At 41.3% G+C, this 25,384-nt stretch overlaps 1 protein-coding gene across 1 annotated transcript in view; it reads left to right on the top strand.

The window, feature by feature from the left end:
* The window catches only part of frmd5b (FERM domain containing 5b), a 57,426-nt gene that overhangs the window by 28,112 nt on the left and 3,930 nt on the right, over nucleotides 1-25,384 (top strand). Inside the window, exons 11-13 of the mRNA XM_060940442.1 lie at nucleotides 4,308-4,382; nucleotides 8,737-8,805; nucleotides 8,953-9,059. Of these exons, the coding sequence (XP_060796425.1) occupies nucleotides 4,308-4,382; nucleotides 8,737-8,805; nucleotides 8,953-9,059 (251 nt within the window). The remainder of the gene's footprint in view (nucleotides 1-4,307; nucleotides 4,383-8,736; nucleotides 8,806-8,952; nucleotides 9,060-25,384) is intronic.

Genomic DNA, 25,384 nt, shown 5'->3' with positions numbered 1-25,384 from the left:
ATTGTAGCCTAATTGTCACAGTTCAGGCAGCAGACAGAGTAAGCATACTGAGGGGAATAGCAATACAAAGCTAGCGCAGATCCACTTTTCTCGCTAGCTGTGTTGGGTGCGTTGTTAACTCGTGTGGATTTAAGTGAAATACTTGAGAAGTTCTGTGGTCAAGACAACGTTTTAAGGTAAGGACACTTGAGTATTAATGTTTGCCCGCCGTGGCTTGTTGTTGACAAAAGGCCCACATGATTTTGCCTTATGCAGCTACTGCTAGGGTCATGCTTTGAACTAGGTTAAGCTCATTTGCACTAAAGGATGGGTTTATTGAAGGACTTTGATGTAGCTAGTTTCTTTTTAAAAAATCATATGCTCAAAACAGTATGCCCGTGTTCATCATGTTTAACTTTTTTCTTGATGGAGTGCGTGAAATATTGTTGCAAGTGGTATTTCATGTCAAAAAGGCAGTTGAATGCACGGTCTTATTCAAGGAGAAGGAAGACTTGCATGATGCTTGAACATAGATCGGTAAAATAGACCCTAGTAGGACTTGGTTTCGTGTATTTCGGTCTGTAGACTTAGGAGTTTGGCCGCTGTCCATGGTGTTTACGTTTCATGTGGCCGCCGAGCCAAGTACCTTGACTTGCAGTGAATGTTTGTCTTCATGCCGCCGAGCTATTTTTATGTATTTTATTTTTTAAAAGGACTTGTCTGTAGGTGTGTGTGTTTTATGTTTACAACACATAGGTCTACATTATAGCGCACGCGCGCTTGTGTGGTTATCTCTGGCCATGTCCCTGTGTGAAAGTTACACAGTATCACTGTCCTGTCCGTGGTAATAATCACAACCGGCTCTGTAATGATAATGCGCGTTCTTCTCTTCCTCTGTGGTCAGATGTGTTGAGCGATGTGAGCGTGGGCCTTGCGCAGCTACGCTGAGCCAAACGTAACCTATCGTAGGCTTCTAGGCTAATTACGCGCTTACACTGTAAATGCTTGACACGTATTGCAAATAAAATAAGAGTGTTTTCCTGGCCAACGGTAAGGGTAGGGTTGACAGGTAGCCTATGAGGGGCCTAGCCCCTGGGCCACGGGTGTTGATAAAGCGCCCCTGCGGACATGGAGGAGACCGAGGAACCTGTGGTGGACGACCCTGCAGAAAACGCAATTGGTTCCAGTAATGAAGTGCACCCCTGGCCCTACACACGTGATCACTTCAGCTTCGTAGAGAAAAGGGGTGACAGTTTCATTATGCAATGCAGATTATGTGTGCCCAAGAAAACAACCATTGCGGCATACAAAAATTCGATGTCTAATCTGCGCAAGCATGTTGAGGTAAGTATTGTCATTGGCATCATAATCACAGGCGCAGATAGAGGGTGGGACGGGTGGAATTCGTCCCACCCAGATTTAAATTCACCTTGTTCGGTCCCCCCCACTTATAGGGAGGAAAAAACGTCTATGCTGTCTTTCTTTGCATAAGGCAAACCTCATGGAAAAATCAAAAGACTAATTACCATTCGGTTTATTGAGGTGCACAGCAGTGTATACATAGTTGCAACAACTCACATAAAACAAAACAAAGACTGATATTTGGTTGGTTGAGCTGCGCAGACTGCACAGGTTGCGAGCTCGAGCTTGGTTGCTATGGTTACCCACAACAAGTTTGACAGGCATATCGGGGTTGGGGTTGGTTTGCTGGCAGCTTTGTCCCCCCCAGTTTTTTGTCCCCCCCAGTTCAAAAAACGTGTCTGCGCCCCTGATCATAATGTTTCCTTTCCATAGTAAAACCGACAATAGGCTGGTTATATTCCAAAAATAGTGGATGGCATTGCTAATGTTGAAGTAGCAACCTGTTGGTATTGTAACATAACGGTAACTAGTCTGTTATTCGGTTGGCTAATCATGCAAGCAAGTTAGCTCGCCAACCTGACGTGATCAGTCCTCCTACCATTCTACATCCAACAGGCCAGAAAGGAATACTAAGCAAAACAAATAATGTTTGAATTGAATTGTTCAATAACACACAGTGCACACAGGCAAGCTACGAGATTTCGGTGCAACATTTCACTTTCATATTTCGTGTACAATGCTTTGTGTGTGGTCAGGGCGATGTAAACGACATGACTGTGTGTATTGACCTTTTTTGTTTGTCTCATTCTTAATGCAGCATTATCCTAAGCATTCAATTTGATACACTTCCTTTAAATAAAACATCTGGGTTGAGATGTACATGTATCCTTGTTTCCTCTTCTTTTTCATTTTTGCACAACACAATGGAGGCAGAAAACACCCATTGTTAAAAGTAACGTTTTACTTTTACTCAAAGTACATTTTAAATGATCTACTTTTTACTTTTACTTGAGTAGATTTTTTGTCTGGTAACTTTACTTGTACTTAAGTAAAATTTCATCAGAGTAACAGTACTTGTACTTGAGTATAATATTTTAGTACTCTTTCCACCTCTGGAAAAAACTATGGCGAAGGCATGGTACAGCTCATGATCCAAAGCATACCCCATCATCTGTAAAACACGGCGGAGGCAGTGTGATGGCTTGGGCATGCATGGCTGCCAGTGGCACTGGGTCACTAGTGTTTATTGATGACGTGACACAGGCCAGAAGCAGCCGGATGAATTCTGAGGTATTCAAAGCCATACTGTGTGCTCAAATCCAGCCAAACTGATTGGTCGGCGTTTCATAATACAGATGGACAATGACCCAAAACATAAAGCCAAAGCAACCCAGGAGTTTATTAAAGCAAAGAAGTGGAATATTCTTGAATGGCCAAGTCAGTCACCTGATCTCAACCCAATTGAGCATGCATTTCACTTGTTAAAGACTAAACTTCAGACAGAAAGGCCCACAAACAAACAGCAACTGAAAACTGCTGCAGTAAAGGCCTGGCAGAGCATTAAAAAGGAGGAAACACAGCGTCTGGTGATGTCCATGAGTTCAAGACTTCAGGCAGTCATTGCCAACAAAGGGTTTTCAACCAAGTATTAGAAATGAACATTTTATTTACAATTATTTAATTTGTCCAATTACTTTTGAGCCCCTGAAATGAAGGGATTGTGTTTAAAAAATGCTTTAGTTCCTCACATTTGTATGCAATCATTTTGTTCAACCCACTGAATTAAAGCTGAAAGTCTGAACTTCAACTGCATCTGAATTGTTTTGTTCACAATTCATTGTGGTAATGTACAGAACCAAAATTAGAAAAATGTTGCCTCTGTCCAAATATTTATGGACCTAACTGTATGTGAAGTTCGATAGTCCTTGCCCCTCTACTAGCGTAGTTTATTATGTCAGAACACAATGAGCAAAGTACTTTTCCTGGGACGTCTATTTTCCGTATGTGATCACTGAGCTTCGTTGTGACAGTCTGCTTGTCGGTCTCGACATTCAGTGTTCTTTCTAACCAAGCCCATCGAAAAACAGTTATTTATTCCTGCACCTTTATCAATCTCCCTCACTCGATCCTCTTCTTTCTTATCTAGGACTTTTGCCATTGTCGATATGCTAAAATATCCTGCCTGAATACATGTCTTTCCGATGTTACCAATGCGTATTGTCAAACAGTGTGTACGGGTGGTGAACGGCGATTGCAAGCCACACATGGAGAGCATGCGTACTTGTGTTTATACACTGCACGCGATGGGATTTCCCGAAAATTCTACCGCAAATAAGTCGAACATTGTTGCAAAAGTGAATGTTAATTACGACATGTCGAAAGACTCGAGTGTGTTAACCCGGAGCCCACCAAGAATCAAGACATTATAAGGTGACCACAGATCGCTAACCATCCCCCCCCCCCCCCGAAAATTTCTCAACGGATTTACATCGAGCTCAAAAACGATCATTTTGGTCTGAAAAAGTCGGAAATCTGCCGATCGGCGGAAAATTCTCATCCCTGAAGTTGGGGTCAGAGCTCAGGGTGGGCCATATAATACCGGCAGCTTAGCAATGATAGGGCTTGAACCCCTGACCTTCTGATCAGTAACCCATCTGAGCTGCCACCACCACTTTACAGTTCCAGTAAAGGGAAGTCATAACGCTACAGCATTCTTGATAATTGTACTTGATAGTCAGGTGTCCACATACTTTTGACCACACATTGCTGTATATCTAGTGTTCAAGGAAATACAGTTACATATGTAACTAGCATGCTATTTCATCCATCTTACCTACCAGGGGTAGTGAGAATTACCTGGATAGCAGACGCCAACTATGTCTTGAAGAACAGGATTCACATTAGGACTAACTACAAATGATAATAAATGTTTGAACTAAACTGGATCCAACTTTGTCTTCTTACAGGTTTGAGAAATCCAGTCAAGTGCGGACAGTGTCCAGCAGCAATCTCTTCTTTAAAGGGAGTCGTTTCAGATACAGGTAAATGCTCTTGAGGTGGTAGTAGGTCTGCTTCACACCATTTCCTATGAACTGAGATTAAAGGCCGGGTCCCACAATACCGATAACTACAGTGGTGCTTGAAAGTTTGTAAACCCTTTAGAATTTTCTATATTTCTGCATAAATATGACCTAAAACATCATCAGATTTTCACACAAGTCCTAAAAGTAGATAAAGAGAACCCAGTTAAACAAATGAGACAAAAATATTATACTTGGTCATTTATTTATTGAGGAAAATGATCCAATATTACATAATGTGAGTGGCAAAAGTATGTGAACGGCAAAAGTATGTGAACCTCTAGGATTAGTGGTTAATTTGGAGGTGAAATTAGAGTCAGGTGTTTTCAATCAATGGAATGACAGTTAGGTGTGAGTGGGCACCCTGTTTTATTTAAAGAACAGGGATCTATCAAAGTCTGATCTTGACAACACGTTTGTGGAAGTGTATCATGGCATGAACAAAGGAGATTTCTGAGGACCTCAGAAAAAGCGTTGTTGATGCTCATCAGGCTGGAAAAGGTTACAAAACCATCTCTAAAGAGTTTGGACTCCATCAATCCACAGTCAGACAGATTGTGTACAAATGGAGGAAATTCAGGACCATTGTTACCCTCCCCAGGAGTGGTCGATCAACAAAGATCACTCCGAGAGCAAGGCATGTAATAGTCGGCGAGGTCATAAAGGACCCCAGGGTAACTTCTAAGCAACTGAAGGCCTCTCTCACATTGGCTAATGTTAATGTTCATGAGTCCATCATCAGGAGAACACTGAACAACAATGGTGTACATGGCAGGGTTTCAAGGAGAAAGCCACTGCTCTCCAAAAAGCACATTGCTGCTCGTCTGCAGTTTGCTAAAGATCACGTGGACAAGCCAGAAGGCTATTGGAAAAAATGTTTTGTGGACGGATGAAACCAAAATAGAACTTTTTGGTTTAAATGAGAAGCGTTATATTTGGAGAAAGGAAAACACTGCATTCCAGCATAAGAACCTTATCCCATCTGTGAAACATGGTGGTGGTAGTATCATGGTTTGGGCCTGTTTTGCTGCATCTGGGCCAGGATGACTTGACATCATTGATGGAGCAATGAATTCTGAATTATACCAGCGAATTCTAAAGGAAAATGTCAGGACATCTGTCCATGAAGTGAATCTCAAGAGAAGGTGGGTCATGCAGCAAGACAACGACCCTAAGCATACAAGTCGTTCTACCAAAGAATGGTTAAAGAAGAATAAAGTTAATGTTTTGGAATGGCCAAGTCAAAGTCCTGACCTTAATCCAATCGAAATGTTGTGGAAGGACCTGAAGCGAGCAGTTCATGTGAGGAAACCCACCAACATCCCAGAGTTGAAACTGTTCTGTATGGAGGAACGGGCTAAAATTCCTCCAAGCCGGTGTGCAGGACCGATCAACAGTTACCGTAAACATTTAGTTGCAGTTATTGCTGCACAAGGGGGTCACACCAGATACTGAAAGCAAAGGTTCACATACTTTTGCCACTCACAGATATGTAATATTGGATCATTTTCCTCAATAAATAAATGACCAAGTATAATATTTTTGTCTCATTTGTTTAACTTTGTTCTCTTTATCTACTTTTAGGACTTGTGTGAAAATCTGATGCTGTTTTAGGTCATATTTATGCAGAAATATAGAAAATTCTAAAGGGTTCACAAACTTTCAAGCACCACTGTATTCTATATTCGTTACATGTAAAGTGAAATATTTCAAGGCTTTTTTTTTTATTTTGATAATTATGGCATATAGCTCATGAAAATCAGAAATCCAGTATCTCAAAATATTAGAATATTTCATTTCGACTTTGAGTAAAACAGTATAAATACCGTGCATCTCTTGGTCTAGTTCAGTACACGCAACCACAATCATGGGGAAGACTGCTGACTTGACAGTTGTCCAGAAGATAATCATCGACACCCTCCTCAAGGAGGGTAAGCCACAGAAGGTCATTGCTGAAAAGGCTGGCTGGAAAGGTGCACAAGCAAGAGGCATGACTACAGCTTTGAGATGATTGAAGAAAAGAACAAAAGTTGATTCAAGAACTTGGGAGAGCTTCACAAGGAGCGGACTGAGGCTGGTGTCAGTGCATCAACAGCCACTATGCATAGCCGTCTTCAGGAAAGGGGCTACAACTGTCGCATTCCTAATATCAAGCCACTCCTGAGCCAGAGACAATGTCAGAAATGTCTTATCTGGGCTAAGGAGAGAAAGAACTGGACTGTTGTTCAGTAGTCCAAAGTCCTCTTTCCAGATGAAAGTAAATTTTGCATTTCATTTGGATATCAAGGCCCTAGAGTCTGGAAGAAGAGTGGAGAGGCACAGAATCCAAGGTGTTTGAAGTCCAGTGTGAAGTTTCCACAGTCTGTGATGATTTGGGGTGGCATGTCATCTGTTGGTGTTGGTCCACTGTGTTTTATCAAGTCCACTGAACAACAGTCCAGTTCTTTCTCTCCTTCGCCTAGGTAATACTCTTCTGGCGTTGTTTCTGGTTCAGGAGTGGCTTGATATTAGGAATATGACAGTTGTAGCCCTTTTCCTGAAGACGTCTGTGTGTGGTGGCTCTTGATGCACTGACACCAGCCTCAATCCGCTCCTTGTGAAGCTCTCCCAAGTTCTTAAATCGACTTTTCTTGATAATCAGCTCAAGGCTGCGGTCCCTGTTGCTTGTGCACCTTTTCCAGCAAGCCTTCTCAGCAATGACCTTCTGTGGCTTACCCTCCTTTACCTTTTTTAAAGTTTATCTTTTTGAAATAAATTATGAAAAAAAGAACTTTTTCACGATATTCCAATATTTTGAGATGCACCAGCATTAGAACGAGCAGATTAACATAAACATGTGATTTGCCTTGTAGTCAGAACTGCTGTTGCTGTGGACTAAAATCAACACCTAACTGGGTTCTCTTTATCTACTTTTAGGACTTGTGTGAAAATCTGATGATGTTTTAGGTCATAGTTATGCAGAAATATAGAAAATTCTAAAGGGTTCGCAAACTTTCAAGCACCACTGTGTAACTGTAACTATAATCTCATCTCATTATCTCTAGCCGCTTTATCCTGTTCTACAGGGTTGCAGGCAAGCTGGAGCCTATCCCAGCTGACTACGGGCGAAAGGCGGGGTACACCCTGGACAAGTCGCCAGGTCATCACAGGGCTGACACATAGACACAGACAACCATTCGCACTCACATTCACACCTACGGTCAATTTAGAGTCACCAGTTAACCTAACCTGCATGTCTTTGGACTGTGGGGGAAACCGGAGCACCCGGAGGAAACCCACGCGGACACGGGGAGAACATGCAAACTCCGCACAGAAAGGCCCTCGCCGGCCACAGGGCTCGAACCCAGGCCTTCTTGCTGTGAGGCGACAGCGCAAACCACTACACCACCGTGCCGCCCACTGTAACTATAATGATAACTATAAATAAATCAGTCCCCTGCAGTTTATGTGGTTGGTGGTCACACCAGACCGATAACGATACCTATAGCCCAGCCCTGGGTTTATCGGAATCGGTGAGATTGCTTCTGAAGCGATTTTTCCAGACCTGGACCTGATCTGATAAAACATCTGACTAATCAGGTAATTGTTATTATTTACATGTGACGTTGGCTGAGCACATGCTATTTTTCCCCGGGCATCTTTGTACATCCTTGTTGCATCATGAAGTCATGGAATACGGATTCACAGAAAATAAAAAATATAATACAAAGCACGGATCTTTTATTCACAGATATGTAATTTTCCGTGAAATATCAATAGTAAATTAATAAAGTAAACATATAATGCAGGTAAGATATTTTAATTATGAACTTCGGCAGTCCAAACATTTAATTGTTTTAGACTTCTTAATTTTTTATCCATATGAAATCGGTAACCAGTCTGTAATATACTGAAACATCCGTGACCAATCTGTAAATTATTAGCATCCGTGATGCATCCGTATAAAAATCCGTAACCACTCTGAATTTTGTATCCTTTTTTTTTATATTTCCGTAGTCCGTGACCTATCTGTAGTATATCAATCACCGGAGTGTGTACATGGGTTCTTTTGAAGTCCAAGCTGTACAGTATGAGCTGGAATAATGTACTACTGCTTGGAAAAAACTTCCATGACTATTCCTAAGCTGCATGCATTTATTTACCTGAGTGGCAGGACCAAGTGATATTATAGTCGGGATTGTGGGACCGGGCCCTTACAGTGATAGACATTCTCTCCTCGTACTGTCGCATACAACGATATGTTCAGGTGTTCAGATCAAATAAACTGATGTTAATTCAGTAAATTTGTTTTGTGTGTTTTTTTTTTCTCTTACAGTGGGAAGGTGGCGAAGGAGGTGATGGAGCAAAGTGCCAAAATCAGACGCCAGCCACCAGAAATCCACCGGTGGGTTCATATTTAACTCTTGAGTAGTTTGTTGTGTGTTTGGTGAAGTTCCTTCTAAATGTCTCATCCTGCCCTATACTTAACTCTTAGGAATTGATTTTCATTTGCACATAAGTGACAGTTTGACACACTGCTTGTGTTCCTCAGGGCTGGGATGGTCCCTAGTAGGAGTTGTCCTTCCATCGCTCACGGCCCACGACCGAGCAGTGTTCCTCGAACATGCAGAAGAGCAGTCCATATGTCTATAATGGAGGGTAAACACAAACACACTTTCTTCTGTCTTTGAGAATAGAAAAATATTTTATATTTGCATACAATGAAACGTAATCTGTATATATATATATAGTAAAACCAGCTCATTATCTGTTTTTAGCAAAAGCATTAACTGTGATCTGGTCTCTATTTTTAAAGATACCAACACTTCACACTTGAATTATTAGGCAAGTTTTACACTGCAGTAACACTAATATGGGTCGTTTTCAAGCTTAAAGCTAGGGGAGGTGATTTTTTTTAAGCATTTTTTGTTGTATTTCTAGAAATTCTCTTTACATCTTGACAGCAATGAATAAATCAAATTCTCTGGCAATAACAAGAAAAAAATCCATCTTCCGTGGCAGTCGCAGGGCTGTAAAAAGCCTGAATGAAGTCCGAATGAAATGATTAGATGGGGCGACCTTCCTGTCTGTCTATCGACCTACCTGTCTACCTGCACCCACTCTGCTCGTGCACTCACAGGACGTGACGTGAGTCTTCCACAAGGCTCGACAGACATGTTACTAAAGCCATCAAGCTAGTCAACAGCTGTGATTACTAGCAATAGCCATGTTCGTTGTTGACATTGATGATGATAATGCTATGTGCTTTCTTACATATGAATGAGACACGAGGTAGATGGATAATACAATAATGCGCAAAGCTCCTTCCCCAACACTCTCTTTTATGGAATGGCCAGCAGTAATCAGGTGGTGCGCATTCATGTGCTTTGGAGGAGTGGCTTTGGATGGACGGATGAAAGGAGGGGTAGGATTTTTCGCACGGAGACTTTCAGAATCTGACTAATGCTTGTTGATTGCTCCAAAATTAACTACCCTGGCTTTAAATATATTGAGTTAATCTACTGAAAAACAACAACAACTGGAGGCTAAGCTTGTGAGATGCTTGTGACTATTTTGACGAACGAGTGATACCTCTAACATGTAGCAGACAAGGATTTAAAGATCACAACGCTCACTCTGATTCTGAGTACTACAGTAGATTAAGAAGATTAGAAAGATCATGTGGGGGATGGGGAATACCCTGGACACTGTTTGACTTTTGCTGCATTCAACGAAAGGTCAGAATATCTGAGTGCTGGGGAGAAAAAACAACAACAAAACAAAGAAAACAGCCCTTGAACTCTGAATTCCTACTCAGAAAGTCAGACAGGTCTTCTCAACCCTGAGCTCAGCATGTTCCATCATGTCAATATGGCTGCTCACACTGTAAAATATAATAAGTTGACTTTACTTAAAAAAAATATGCAAAGTCGTTGCCTCAAAAAAAGTCATTTATGTTGATTTAGATAAATTAGATTGGGTTAACTTATTTTTTGTGAGTTTGCAGTACTCAAATTAACTTAGATTAGTTTGATTACATTAACTTATTTATTGTGAGTTTGCAGTACTCATCTTATATAATTTTGATTACATTAACTTATTTATTTTAAGTTTACAGTACTCAAATCAATGGCTTTCAGATATCTTTTTTCATAAATTTAACTTAATATTCATGAATTGTGAAAGCTTAATTCTCTAGTTTTACTCATCCTTCATATTGAGGCCAATTTAACTTTAATTTTCTTGACCAAAGAGTTTTGCGAAAGACAATAGGACACATGCTAATTTAATAAAAAACAAACAAACACACAATACAAGGTAATGAGCCCCCAAACAAAATGAATGGTGAACACATTGGATTTACTTTTCAATTAACATTTATTTTAAATGCTAAACAACGCATCATTTAAGGCTCTGGAAACATGTTCCACTTTTGTTAATCCTGGTGCATGTGCTGAAAAGACCGCGCGTAGATGGGGCAGGTCTGCGCATGTCTAAACACAACGCCCAAAGGACTCTGGGACAATAAATTATATTTTCTAATTTAACTGAAGTGGAGTACACTAAGTTAAGCGTGTTCTCCAACTTGAAATTAGCAGTTATTTATTTAATATTAGTGTTGACAACAGGTTGATGATTTCTAAGTTTGATTCACTAATCATTTCTAATTAATTTGAATATTTGCATTTACAGTGCACACCACCAACAGTAAATAAAATTGAAAATTAAGCGAGACTTACCTGTAAGTTGAATTTCGATGATAATTCTACCAAATCCGCAGTGGTACTGAGGGTTAACATGAGATGCACACGTGCGCTGCCGTGAGTCAGACTTCAAAGGTTGTGGACATAATAGTTAGGAATAAATAGGGTTGGGTGAATTAAGGGAGGGCATGTTAACCCTCAGTACCACTGCGGATTTGGTAGAATTATCATCGAACTTCAACTTACAGGTAAGTCTCGTTTAATTTTCAATTCTATCAAATCGCAGTGACATACAGTGGTGCTTGAAAGTTTGTGAACCCTTTCAAATTTTCTATATTTCGGCATAAATATGACCTAAAACAACATCAGATTTTCACACAAGTCCTAAAAGTAGATAAAGAGAACCCAGTTAAACAAATGAGATAAAAATATTATACTTAGTCATTTTTTTATTGAGGAAAATGATCCAGTATTACATGTCTGTGAGTGGCAAAAGTATGTGAACCTTTGCTTTCAGTATCTAATGTGACCCCCTTGTGCAGCAATAACTGCAACTAAACATTTCCAGTAACTGTTGATCAGTCCTGCACACCGGCTTGGAGGAATTTAAGCCCATTCCTCCATACAGAACACCTTCAACTCTGGGATGTTGGTGGGTTTCCTCACATGAACTGCTCACTTCAGGTCCTTCCACAACATTTCGATTGGATTAAGGTCAGGACTTTGACTTGGCCATTCCAAAACATTAACTTTATTCTTCTTTAACCATTCTTTGGTAGAACAACTTGTGTGCTTAGGGTCGTTGTCTCGCTGCATGACCCACCTTCTCTTGAGATTCAGTTCATGGACAGATGTCCTGATATTTTCCTTTAGAATTTGCTGGTATAATTCAGAATTCATTGTTCCATCAATGATGGCAAGCCGTCCTGGCCCAGATGCAGCAAAACAGGCCCAAACCATGATACTGCCACCACCATGTTTCACAGATGGGATAAGGTTCTTATGATGGAATGCAGTGTTTTCCTTTTTCCAAACATAATGCTTCTCATTTAACCAAAAAGTTCTACTTTGGTCTTATCCATCCACAAAACATTTTTTCCAATAGCCTTCTGGCTTGTTCACATGATCTTTAGCAAACTGCAGATGAGCAGCAATGTTCTTTTTGGAGAGGAGTGGCTTTCTCCTTGCAACCCTGCCATGCACACCATTGTTGTTCAGTGTTCTCCTGATGGTGGACTCATGAACATTAACATTAGCCAATGTGAGAGATGCCTTCAGTTGCTTAGAAGTTACCCTGGGGTCCTTTGTGACCTTGCCGACTATTACACATCTTGCTCTTGGAGTGATCTTTGTTGGTTGACCACTCCTGGGGAGGGTAACAATGGCCTTGAATTTCCTCCATTTGTACACAATCTGTCTGACTGTGGATTGGTGGAGTCCAAACTCTTTAGAGATGGTTTTGTAACCTTTTCCAGCCTGATGAGCATCAACAACGCTTTTTCTGAGGTCCTCAGAAATCTCCTTTGTTCGTGCCATGATACACTTCCACAAACACGTGTTGTGAAGATCAGACTTTGATAGATCCCTGTTCTTTAAATAAAACAGGGTGCCCACTCACACCTGATTGTCATCCCATTGATTGAAAACACCTGACTCTAATTTCACCTTCAAATTAACTTCTAATCCTAGCGGTTCACATACTTTTCCCACTCACAGATATGTAATATTGGATCATTTTCCTCAATAAATAAATGACCAAGTATAATATTTTTATCTCATTTGTTTAACTGGGTTCTCTTTATCTACTTTTAGGACTTATGTGAAAATCTGTTGATGTTTTAGGTCATATTTATGCAGAAATATAGAAAATTCTAAAGGGTTCACAAACTTTCAAGCAGCACTGTACTTCCGGTTAACATGAGATTTTAAAACACAATTATGGACACAACCATTCTTGCAAGAAAACAATTTTTTATTCCAGGACAGCATTTTGGAAAGCGCCATTCGTTACAACAGGTTTGTCATAGAATTTGCGGAACGTTGACTCTGCAGACCAGCCTACATCTTTCAAAATAGTATCTACTGGAACCGTTTGACTAGCTTTACTTACGCTAGCGGAACAAGTGCTGTGTGCCTTAAAGTTAGCAGTGTTTATGCCACTTAAGTCAAGAAGTGTTTTAATCCATCGACCTACTGTGTTGGTTCCAACTGGTGAAAAGGGCTTAACATACGAAAGCAACAGTTTTGTGTGTCCAGGCTGACGATGTAACAAAGTTCGCTGAAGATAATGTTCTAGTGTTGTATAAACACACAATTCCTGTTCCTGGTATTTTATTATGTAGAAGGAATCAAACGTATTTCCTGGTCTACTCTGCTTCATGTGCTCCGTTAGTTGGAATAAATAATAATTCTGTGTTTTCTTCATGCATTCAATATCCAAATGAACTAAAGTTTGACATCTCTGTCCTGAGGTAAGGGCAAGAAGGCCCACTAACTTTAACGTAAGTTCTTTTAATGAAAGCTTGTCCAAAGGGTATAATAACTTCATATAATCTAACACAACGTCAACATCCCATGTTTCAGAGTACCTGGGTAAAGGTTTTCGACAATTGAAAACACCCCTGAAATAACGAACAATAAATGGATGATTGGCCACAGTATAACGAGTTCCAGATAAGGGTGTGCCCATTAAATAATTAGATAAAGCTGAACACGCTGTGTTCATAGTGGAATAGGCTAAGCCCTTCTTGTACAAATCGTGGAGAAACTCGAGCACATCATTCACAGTGGGCTGCATGGAATCCACTTTCCTTTGTAAGCAAAACTGGGTCCATTTGTGCAGGTAGATGTTATATTGCTTCTGTGTTCCATCTCACCAGGCACATAGGAGGACCTCGATAATTTCTGAAGGTATGTTGTGCTTAGAGAACTCCTTCCTGATATTCTGCATACCAGAAGATGGAGTTTGGGACTCAGTGGATGGACTTTGCCGTGCAGTGGATTTGAGAGGATTCCCTTGGTCACTCGGACAACTCGGGGATGATCGAGCAACAGACTTAGTAAATTGGTGAACCATGCTTGCGTTTTCCACATTGGGACAATAATGATCAAGGTGGCTTGCTCTAGGGTGACCTTCTGTAGGCACCTGCCAATTAGACAAAACGGGGAAAAAGCATAGGCATTAGCAAATTCTCCCCAATTTAACGAGAAAGCATCTATATATGTTGAGTGTGGGTCAGGCTTCCATGACACATAGGACTTAACCTTGTGGTTCAGTCTACTTGCAAACAAGTCAATATCAGGAACACCAAAACAGTGCGTAAGCTTCCTGAATATATTAGGACTCAGTTCCCATTCCACCTCAGGGTTCAACTGGAGTGATAAATGATCTGCAGTGGTATTTCAAATCCCAGCTACATGTGCTGCGGACAGCCAGTTCTCACGTTCTACCGCCCATGACCAAATATCTTTTGCAATGGTGTCACAAGCTGGAGCCCTACAACCTCCCATGGCATTAATGTAGGTCACTGTCGTGGTATTGTCTGAAGTTATACGGATGTGTTGATTTCGAGTTTGATCAAGAAGAGCTCTTAAGTCAAATTTGACAGCCAATAATTCTAAAATATTGATATGGTAAGAAGCCTCCTCAGGCGACCACAGACCCTGAGTAGAACAACTGCCCGAAGTAGCACCCCATCCCCTTCCAGAGGCATCTGTGTTAAGGACAACCTCCGGTACCCCATGGTCAACGATTCGAGAACTGTGAGGGATGGAGCATAGCCACCAGTTCAACTCTACTCGGCTTTCTTTCGATAAGGACATGCATTCATCAAAACTGCCCAAAGCTCTACGTAGAGCAATGTCTTTATCTCGCTCTAAGGATCTATAATGTAGCAGTCCCAACTCAACTCCAGGGAATGTGGAGACAAGAGTTCCAATAAGCGAAGCTACCTCGCGAATGGTGAAAAGTTTGTCCCGCAGAAAATTCTGGCACAAACTCACAATTGTGGATGCTTTTCTCTCTGGAATCGTGACTCTCATATGGGCAGAATCTAAAACGAATCCCAGAAACTCCAAAGACTGACAGGGATGAAAAACAGACTTGGTGGGATGTACAACAAAACCAAGCTTAGTAAATAACTGGGCTGCATGCAAGGTGGCTTCTTGACATAGAGCAAGTGTATCTGCAGTATAAAATGAATCATCGATATATCCCAGACACGAGTGTCCAAACTGGGATCACAAGGTGGCAAATACCGGTTTCAAAATCTTGGTCAATATTCAAGGGCTGCTGGATAAACCCATGGGCAGTGCCATATATTGGAACAATCTACCCCTCCAGACAAACTTGAGGTACTTCCTAAACTGGGGCTCGATGGGGACTGAATAATAAGCATCGTGTAAATCTATAGATGACATGTAGCATCCTTGTTTCATTAGTTTGATAGCTGATTCAACAGTATCCATTTTAAACTTGTGGTAGGTAACCACGTCATTCAGAGATTGAAGGTTGAATATAACCCTGAACGTTCCTGGTTCTTTTTTTTGGGGGGGTAACAAAAATGGGTGAAATAACTTATTCTGGTTCTGGGACTGTAGGCTCAATAATATGCTTGTTCAAAAATGTCTCCATTTCATTGTCAATGGCCTCTTGTTGAGCTGGGGAGAATTTATGTTCATAGTTAGTGACATTTTGGACACAGGAGGGATCATAGTCAAATTCAATGGGACAGTTGCTTTCACATTGCAAAATGTAAGGATCCGTAGTGATCTTTCTCCATTCCTTCAAATAATGGCTTATTTGCCCAGCTATAAAAGGCTGTTGTGACCCGAGTAGTATATTTATCAAGTTATCATAGCCGACCTGTTGTGGAGGAGTTAATTCTGAGTGCTCTTGTTGTAGGATGCGGACTTCGCCGACGTCCTCCTGCGGTCGGCGTATCTTTCCCCTAAAAAAGGCCACTTACTTTCCCCTTTTTTTTTTTTTGCTAGGGAACTAACACTTACTTCCCTTTTATGACATTGTTGACTGTTAAGTAGAATAACAGTATTACGAATGTAGACTGTATGGAAACTATCACTTACTTTCCCTTCTTAGTGAATCTTTTAAGGGAACTATCACTTACTTCCCTTAAATTTCTCGTTAGGCTTTACACCAACTGAGGTATGAAAGTTCTCGTGAAGTTATACGAGTCCATGTGACTAACAGTAATAAAACAACTCCCAAAACATAAAGAAGTTGTAAATTTCTAAAAGAAAAAAAATCATAGAAACTATAAGAAAAGGAATATAATATATCCATAAATATCTATTACCTGTATAAAACCGAATTTAATCCAAAAAACACAGCTCTAGAAGGAAGACCACAAGACAGCTCTGAACTCCACGGCATCCAACGTTGTACTGACTCACGGCGGCGCGCGTGTGCATCTCATGTTAACCGGAAGTATGTCACTGCGATTTGGTGGAATACAGTATCACTTCAGAACTTTAACCCTTTCACCACTGCATAACTTTTTCCAGAAGGGGTCCTTCAGTGAGCCAGTGGTGAAAGGGTTAAATAAGTTTATAGTAGCATTTAGTATAGATTAATCAATATAGACACATTATTTGGTTACATTTATAACACTAACCAAACATTGCACATTTCTGAGAAAGTAAATACGTATAAAAAAACAACAACAAAAAAAAAAACCCAACAACCTTAAAGCTAGACTGCCTTTCAAATTTTTCAAGTTTAGGTCATAAAAAGAATTTTCCCTGACACCCAATTATTTTTGTTGATTGGACCGAAAGCTACTGAATTTGAATCACAGACTTCCAATTTTATTAGGCTTTTTAAAAATAGAACAATTAATGAATTTAGGACCACGTGGCCCTAAATTCTCCGCTATTTTTTCCTGCTTCACCATGACCCAATTCAAGATACTACGTCATGCATCACGTGATGGGCTTTCCCCGTTCGTGCAAGGCATTGTGGGATACGAATTTGAAACAGGAGAGAAAAATGGAGGACGTGAGTGTGCGAATGAAACGTGAAAGACCGACTACAGTAACGGAAAGTGAGAAGAAAAGACGTTATGTTGCGAAGGAAAGGAAACACAGGACCAAACTAATAAATATCGGCGGTCAGCGAGCACCTCGGTGTGATCAGCTGTTTGTTTAGCGACAGAATGATGTAACTGTCAGTGCACGGTCAAAGGTAAACCTGTAGATGGCAGTAATGTAACACTGGATGCCAGCTGCCGTAAAACCCAAAAGAAGAAGGAAAAGAAGAAGAAGCAGGTAAACCTGCGCATGCACACACGGACTTCCTCTGTCTGCTTGACTGCGCGAAGCGAGCAATTTCATGCACATTATTTGCTCGGGAATCCCCTCAAATTAAATAACTTCCCAGCCACAGAATGTCCTGATATTTTGTGAGATATTACAGAAATAAACATATATCACAATGACCAAATTTCAGATAGAACTAAATTTCACCGATTTTATGAAATCAGAAGGCCGTCTCGCTTTAAGATCACTAATATTATCTGGCTAGCTAATTGCTAAGATGACACACTATTACAGCATCTATGTTTATTCTAGCAACAGTTAATTACAGAGAAACCGTTACTACACTTATGGGCTGCGAGTCAGTCTGTGTGTTGGCATGGCAACATGCAGCGCTCTGTCCGACTGTGTCTTTTTTGGGAATAATTTCTGTTGACAGATCAAAAATAAACAAAAGGTTTTGCAATATTATTTCTGAAATGTAAGTTATGTGATATGAATTGTTTATTAATACAGCTCTTGTATAAAAGCAATATCACACTCAGTCGTAATCATACTGTTGTACTGAATATCAGCATGGCTATGGGCCTGCAGTCTCGTGCCTACAACCGAATCACAGCCGTGCCAGTATTTGGTATAGCAGCACCCTTTCTAATGTGCTTAATTGTGTTTAATAACACCAATTAAACAGACAATAGGATCTATAGACTGTAATTAAATACTCACTAAATGTGCAGGGTAAAGAAAGGAAATATAAACCACCACACCAGTTAAAGAAAATATCTCGCAAATAAACAAATTGAGCTAAAAGTCTGTCTTTATGTCTGTCCCTTATTTAAAAAAAAAGCTGCTTGTTGAATTTGTTCTTAATTATATAACCACGAAAGGCTGCCATAACGCCATCATGCGTGATGTCATTTTTCTGAGAGCACAGCAGAGGTGTACAAGTGCATGCGATACTAGCGTCAGCGGGGCGAAGTATTCTGTCAGGGATGGCTGGAGACGGATGTAAGTGCAGAAGATCTTTATTATAAAGAAAAGTGCAAACAGGCAAACAGTCCAAATTGGCAGGCGTATATCGTGAATGGTAAAACAGGCAAAAGGTCGAGCGAGGCACAAACAGAATATCGTAGACAGAAGCAGGGTCAAAAATGAGGAACAGGAATCAGAAACCAGGAAATCAGTCAGGAAACAAGGCTCGGTAATGTGTCACAACAACGCAATACTTCACAAAATAAGTCTGCATTCTGAGTCCTTATATAGGTGCGTTGATTGCGCTTTAATCCCGTGCAGGTGTGTGTCATTCGTGACAAGTGCGTGAGTCAGTTCGGAGCGCGCGCTGTCCAGAGCGCTCCTGAGAGTCCTTCTGTTGTGACAACTAGACTATAGTATACTGTAATATTATGGTCTAGCATGAATTCTTGGTCAATTTGTTTGCATTTCTCCACAAAAATTACGCCAATGCAGTATTAGAAAAGGAATCAAAATAAAGTAGTGGTGAGTTTATTGCCTGTTTATTAAAAAAAATATTTACCTGCTTATCTTCCATCCGTTTGATGCGTGACACAGTATGCTGTCGTGCAGAATCCTATGTCACACAGTGCCATCCTCATTTTTGTCTCCTAATACATCCATGTATCTGGCTAATCCAGCATGGCTGCACCCGGGGAAATGGCTCAACAGACTGATGTGACAACTTTCACATGTTTTTTAAACTAAAGTCTGCTTAATTTATTTTGTCTAGAACATCTTGTATTAATGTATAACGATGACATTTCATAACTCTGTAAGTTCAAAATTTCCTGGTTAATCCCTTTAAGAGAATACAATCCAAACGAGAAGCAAACTGCAACTGCACAGAAAGTACATAAAAAAAAACAAGTCACCTATTACTCCTGAAGGCACTGCCAAATTAGTGCATGACCTTTAACTGCCAGTTGCCTTCCATCTATCAAACTGACTCACCTGATTCATCAAACATTTAACGTTTGTTCCACTTTCTTAGAAATATAGTATGTTGATTCACTGCACGAGGTGAAAATGTGAATTTAATTGCATTTAATCTAAACCTTAAAAGAACCTTAAATTTAGTAGTGCATTTAAGTTACCTTTACTACTAACTTTCCTAACTTTAAGACCTTTTATTGGTATTATTAAAAGTAGTAGTGACTTTAAAGGAACAGTCCACCGTACTTCCATAATGAAATATGCTCTTATCTGAATTGAGACGAGCTGATCCGTACCTCTCCGAGCTTTGCGCGACCTCCCAGTCAGTCAGACGCAGTCAGACGCGCTGTCACTCCTGTTAGCAATGTAGCTAGGCTCAGCATGGCCAATGGTATTTTTTGGGGCTGTAGTTAGATGCGACCAAACTCTTCTGCGTTTTTCCTGTTTACATAGGTTTATATAACCAGTGACATGAAACAAGTTCAGTTACACAAATTGAAACGTGGCGATTTTCTGTGCTATGGAAAGTCCGCACTATAATGACAGGCGTACTAACACCTTCTGCGCGCTTCGGCAGCGCATTGATACGGAGCTCAGATATCAATGCGCTGCCGAAGCGCGCAGAAGGTGTTAGTACGCCTGTCATTATAGTGCGGACTTTCCATAGCATAGAAAATCGCTACGTTTCAATTTGTGTAACTGAACTTGTTTCATGTCACTGGTCATATAAACCTATGTAAACAGGAAAAACGTGGAAGAGTTTGGTCGCATCTAACTACAGCCCCAAAAAATACCATTGGCCATGCTGAGTCTAGCTACATTGCTAACAGGAGTGACAGCGCGTCTGACTGCGTCTGACTGACTGGGAGGTCGCGCAAAGCTCGGAGAGGTACGGAGCAGCTCGTCTCAATTCAGATAAGAGCATATTTCATTATGGAAGTACGGTGGACTGTTCCTTTAAGTCCATTTAAATGTTAAATTTAGTAACTTTAAGTGATATTTTAAACATTCTTTTTAACAGCATTTCGTTATCTTTAAGAAATCATGGAAAGTCACTTGAAGTTATACTAGAGCGGCGGCTACAATTATCAACACCTTAATGATCTTTTGGCCGTTGCAAAAGTAGAAAAGACTTTCAATACATAAATTGTGCATGAATAATTACTCAAATTTCCACTGGAAAAAAAAATTAGTTGATTCCCGATTACTTAGTGTATCAGATCATGTGACACCATTCCACACCTTTGCCCATAGTTATTGAAACCGTTCTACAGTTATCGACATCCAGATGATTATTTATTTAAAAAGATATTCGGTATGTGGTATTAAGTTAACAAAACATAGTTTTTATTTAAAATTTGTTTTACATAGACTTATATTTAGTACAAAATATCTGTTCTATAAATATATCGATGTCCGTGTTTACATAAACAAGGAAGTAATTCGAATGTTTGTAAACAAATGAACTGATAATGTTGAACCTGTGTCAGAAAATCTTTTTGTTCCACTTTCTACCCACTTTCTAAGCATTTTCGTAGATCACATTTTGTTAATCATTCGTTGTTGTTTGTATTATTTTCTAGTTTTGTAGTTTACCAATAAATGTCAACAGGCAATTGACACTGTAACCACATGAAAATCCAGGTCAAAGATCGCACGTCATTCCTTGAACCAAAATATAAAATGTCTACTGATATTGTAATATGTGGTAGATATTTACAACAAACTGCAAAAAAATATTTTCTGAATGGAATAGAAAAAATCTGAATATTTCAAGCATGTAATTTTAATATGCTAGGAATTTAATTCTGGTCTAATTCTATTTATTGCATTAGGATTCCAAATACTCTATAAACATTCCATTCTGTTATGAATCAGAAAAAAAATTATTATAAATCACAGCACTTTTATTTTTTTTTAAGTACTTCATCTACTTCAACAATGTTACACAAAGATTGAGTCATAACAGTTGTAAATGTCACGTAATTCCACAGGGTGTTGATAATGATGGACACCAGTGAAAGTGGTCACTATTATTGACACCTCACATGACGTCTCAAACACATGTTTAGATACAAAATGGCGACTGTCAAATGAAAGAATAAGAAACAAAGTAGGTTTTGACAAGGAGATCATGAAATATCAGTGAGTTTGATCAGTAAAAACATGTCCATGATCTTTCCACCATACTTACCTGCGATGATAACGAATTTAAGAATTCTTAAAGTTATAAGTAAATACACTGAAATTTAGCATTTCGTAAGCTTTTAGGATACTTTAAGAATATCTTAAAGCTGTTAATTTGTCGAGTCCTGGATGTCAACACTTTTAAACATCTTCCAGGCTGAGGACAGCGTCATCTCCAGACCTTGATGTCAAAAAGTGTAAAAACATCTTTTTTTTTAAAGATTTTTTTGGGGCTTTTTTCACCTTTATTGGATAGGACAGTGTAGAGACAGGAAATGAGCAGGAGAGAGAGACGGGGAGGGATCGGGAAATGACCTCGGGTCGGAATTGAACCCGGATTTATGGTATGGCGCCTTATCCACTTGAGCCACGACGCCCCCGTAAAAACATCATTAATATGATGATATTGTACTATATGTGTTCAGAACTGTTATCACTGAATATCTTACTGCTGTTGTTCTGAAAGTGGGGTCTGTGAAACATAACCAGTGTGTCCACAATTTAGGTTGAAATAAATACCTGAAATATGTAGAGGATATGACATGGTGGCATGAAGATATGAAGTTTTTGGCTGGTACTATGTGTGTGTGTGTGTGTGTGTGTGTGTGTGTGTGTGTGTGTGTGTGTGTGTGTGCGTATAAAATGAGAGAGAGAGAGAAAGAGAGAAAAGACATTACACGGTGGTGCAAAGATATGAAGTTTATCTTCAAGTGGTGAATGTTTATATCATGAGTGACAAAGTGAACGAGTGATATTTTTTCAACACGAGAAGATAAACTTCATATCTTCGCACCACCATGTTGTTGGCAGCCATCGGACGAAGTCCATGATGAGTGCATGGGTCGCAACATTCAGGTCCATTTCAAGCATTTCCTTCAATGGCTTACTAGCCTGATCCTATAGCAGCAGACGCTTCGGACATTCCAGCTCCCAAGAGTGACAGCTGGCCTTCTTTTTGTGTCTAGGATTCTTAGGTGAAAGAGTCACAGTCCACTTGTCAGTCTGTTTCCAAACGTGAGTCTCACTCATCTCAGTGGGACAGGTAAACCATGGCAGGACAACATCTTATTGACTGGGGGCAGCCCAGCTTTAAGCAGGTGGTAGATGTCCAATCGGGCTAAAAAAGCCCCTCCCGCTGTCGAGAGTGACCCCTGGTATCAGGCTCTATGCCAATTGAGCCATGACTTAGAACCGGTTACTGCCACTCCCCAGTTTGTTTCCATGCCAGGCAAAGCCATACAACACGCTGAAGTTACCTCTCCAAAAATGCGCTAGCCTGGGCAGTATATATGGAGAAACTGGTTTGCCCATGTCCCAGAATCCCCCCCTGGTCTTGCTGGTAAAGTCCAAAGGAAAGGCATAACCAGTATGTCTGGGACCAGTTTGCAGGAGTTGCCAGCGACTGAATTACCACCAGACTGCCTACGGGGCTCTACTCCGAAATTTCTGTCAGGGTTCATTCTCTTAGTCTTTGGCTATCTCTAGCCACCCACAAGGCAGTGAGGCTATTTACATATAGCATAGTGAGGCCGTATCCTTGGCCGAGGGAGGCAACGGGTGTGCTAACACTTGCCCAGGGTGTTGCACCACCGTGTAATGTTCTTTATATTATATGGACACATCCACAAAAAAATCCACAACTTGGTCAAAAGAATTTTAATTTTGAACCGGTTTGTCATTTTGATAACATGTGTCTAGTCAGCAGGAAAACACTAGGAGTGACATCATCGGAGTGAAATATCGGGAATTATTATACATACAGGACGCTTTTTCCATGGAATAAAAAACATGTATTCTATTCCCTTCTAGCAGGTTTACTGATGACATGCAATATTGTTATCATATCGCTTATCCTCCATGTATTACGTCACTCTACTCAATGGAGAATGAGCATATAATATTATTACAATATTGCACATTGTCAAGACAACACGACATCACGTCAGAGACATAAAACTTCCGTGTTAGTGAGCCATCCATCCATCTTCTACCGCTTATCTGGATCCAGGTCGTGGGGGTAGCAGCCTAAGCAGAGCAGCCCAGACTTCCCTCTCCTCGGCTATCTCCACCAGCTCTTCCGGGGGAATACAGAGGCGTTCCCAGGCCAGCCAAGAAATATAATCTCTCCAGTGTGTCCTGGGTCTGCCTCGGGATCTGCTCCCGGTGGGAGAAAACCTCCCTTGGGAGGCATCCAGGGGACATCATAACAAGGTGCCCAAACCACCTCAATTGACTCCTTTCAATGTGGAGGAGCAGCGGTTCTACTCTGAGTCTCTCCCGAATGACCAAGCTTCTCACCCTGTCTCTGAGGGAGAGCCCAGCCACCCTGCAGAGAAAACTCATTTCTACCGCTTGTATCCACGATCTCATTCTTTCACTCACTACCCACAGCTCATGACCGTAGGTGAGAGTGGGAACGTAGATGGTCCAGTAAATTGAGAGCTTTACCTTTTGGCTCAGCTCTCTCTTTACCACAACAGACTGGTTTAGCATCTGCACCACTGCTGACACTGCGCTGATCTGTCTGTCCAACTCCCGCTCCCCCTTACCCTCACTCGTGAACAAAACCCCGAGATACTTAAACTCCTCCACTTTAGGTAGCAACTCCCCCCTGACCCAGAGTAGGCACTCCACCTGTTTCTGGCTGAGCGCCATGGCCACAGACTTGGAGGTGCTGATCCTCATCCCAGCCTCTTTGCACTCGGTTGCAAACTGTCCCAGCGCATGCTGTAAGTCACAGATTGATGAAGCCAACAGGACCACATCATCTGCAAAAAGCAGAGATGTGATCCTGCTGACACCAAACTGGACACCCTCCGCCCCTTGGCTGCGCCTAGAAATTCTGTCCATAAAATTTATGAACAGAACCGGTGACAAAGGGCAGCCCTGGTGGAGTCCCACATGCACCAGGAATGAGTCTGACTTACTGCCAGCAATGCAAACCAAACTCCTGCTCCAGTCATACAGGGTCCAAATGGCCCGCAGTAGTGGGCCCTGGACCCCATACTCCTGAATTACCCCCCACAGGGCACCGCGAGGGACACGGTCATAAGCCTTCTCCAGGTCCACAAAACACATGTAGACCCATTGGGCAAATTCCCTTGCACCCTCCAGTATCCTTGCAAGGGTAAAGAGCTGGTCCAGTGTTCCATGACCAGGACAAAAACCGCATTGTTCCTCCTGAATCCAAGGTTCAACTATCGACCGGACTCTCCTCTCCAGGACCCCAGCATAGGCTTTCCCAGGGAGGCTGAGAAGTGTGATTCCCCCTATAGTTGGAACACACTCTCCGGTCCCCCTTTTTAAAAAGGGGGACCACCACCCCAGTCTGCCAATCCAGAGGCACTGTCCCTGACCTCCATGCAATGTTGAAGAGGCGTGTCAGCCAAGACAGCCCAACAACACCCAGTGCCTTCAGGAACTCAGGACAAATCTCATCCACTCCTGGAGCCCGGCCACCGAGGAGCTTTTTAACCACCTCGGCAACCTCAGCCCCTGTGATGGGTGAGTCCTCCCAAGCACCTTCAGACTCTGCGTCCTCCTCGGGCAACATGAAGGTGGGATTGAGGAGATCCTCAAAGTATTCCTTCCACCGTCAGATGATGTCCCCAGTTGAGGTCAACAGCACTCCATCCTCGCTGTAAACAGTAGGGACAGAGCACTGCTTCCCCTTCCTCAGCTGCTGGACAGTTTGCCAGAATCTCTTCGAGGCTGACCGAAAGTCACTTTCCATGGCCTTACCGAACTCCTCCCACACCCGAGTTTTTGCTTCAGTGACTACCTGAGCTTGGCCTGTTGGTATCTGTCAGCTGCCTCTGGAGACCCACAGGCTAACCAAGCCCGATAGGACTCCTCCTTCAGCCTGACGACTCC

This window comes from Neoarius graeffei, chromosome 15 (genome assembly GCF_027579695.1).
Source record: "Neoarius graeffei isolate fNeoGra1 chromosome 15, fNeoGra1.pri, whole genome shotgun sequence".
NCBI lineage: Eukaryota > Metazoa > Chordata > Actinopteri > Siluriformes > Ariidae > Neoarius > Neoarius graeffei.
The sequence above is the reverse complement of the archived record's forward strand: the minus strand, read 5'-3'. Positions and strand labels throughout refer to the sequence as shown.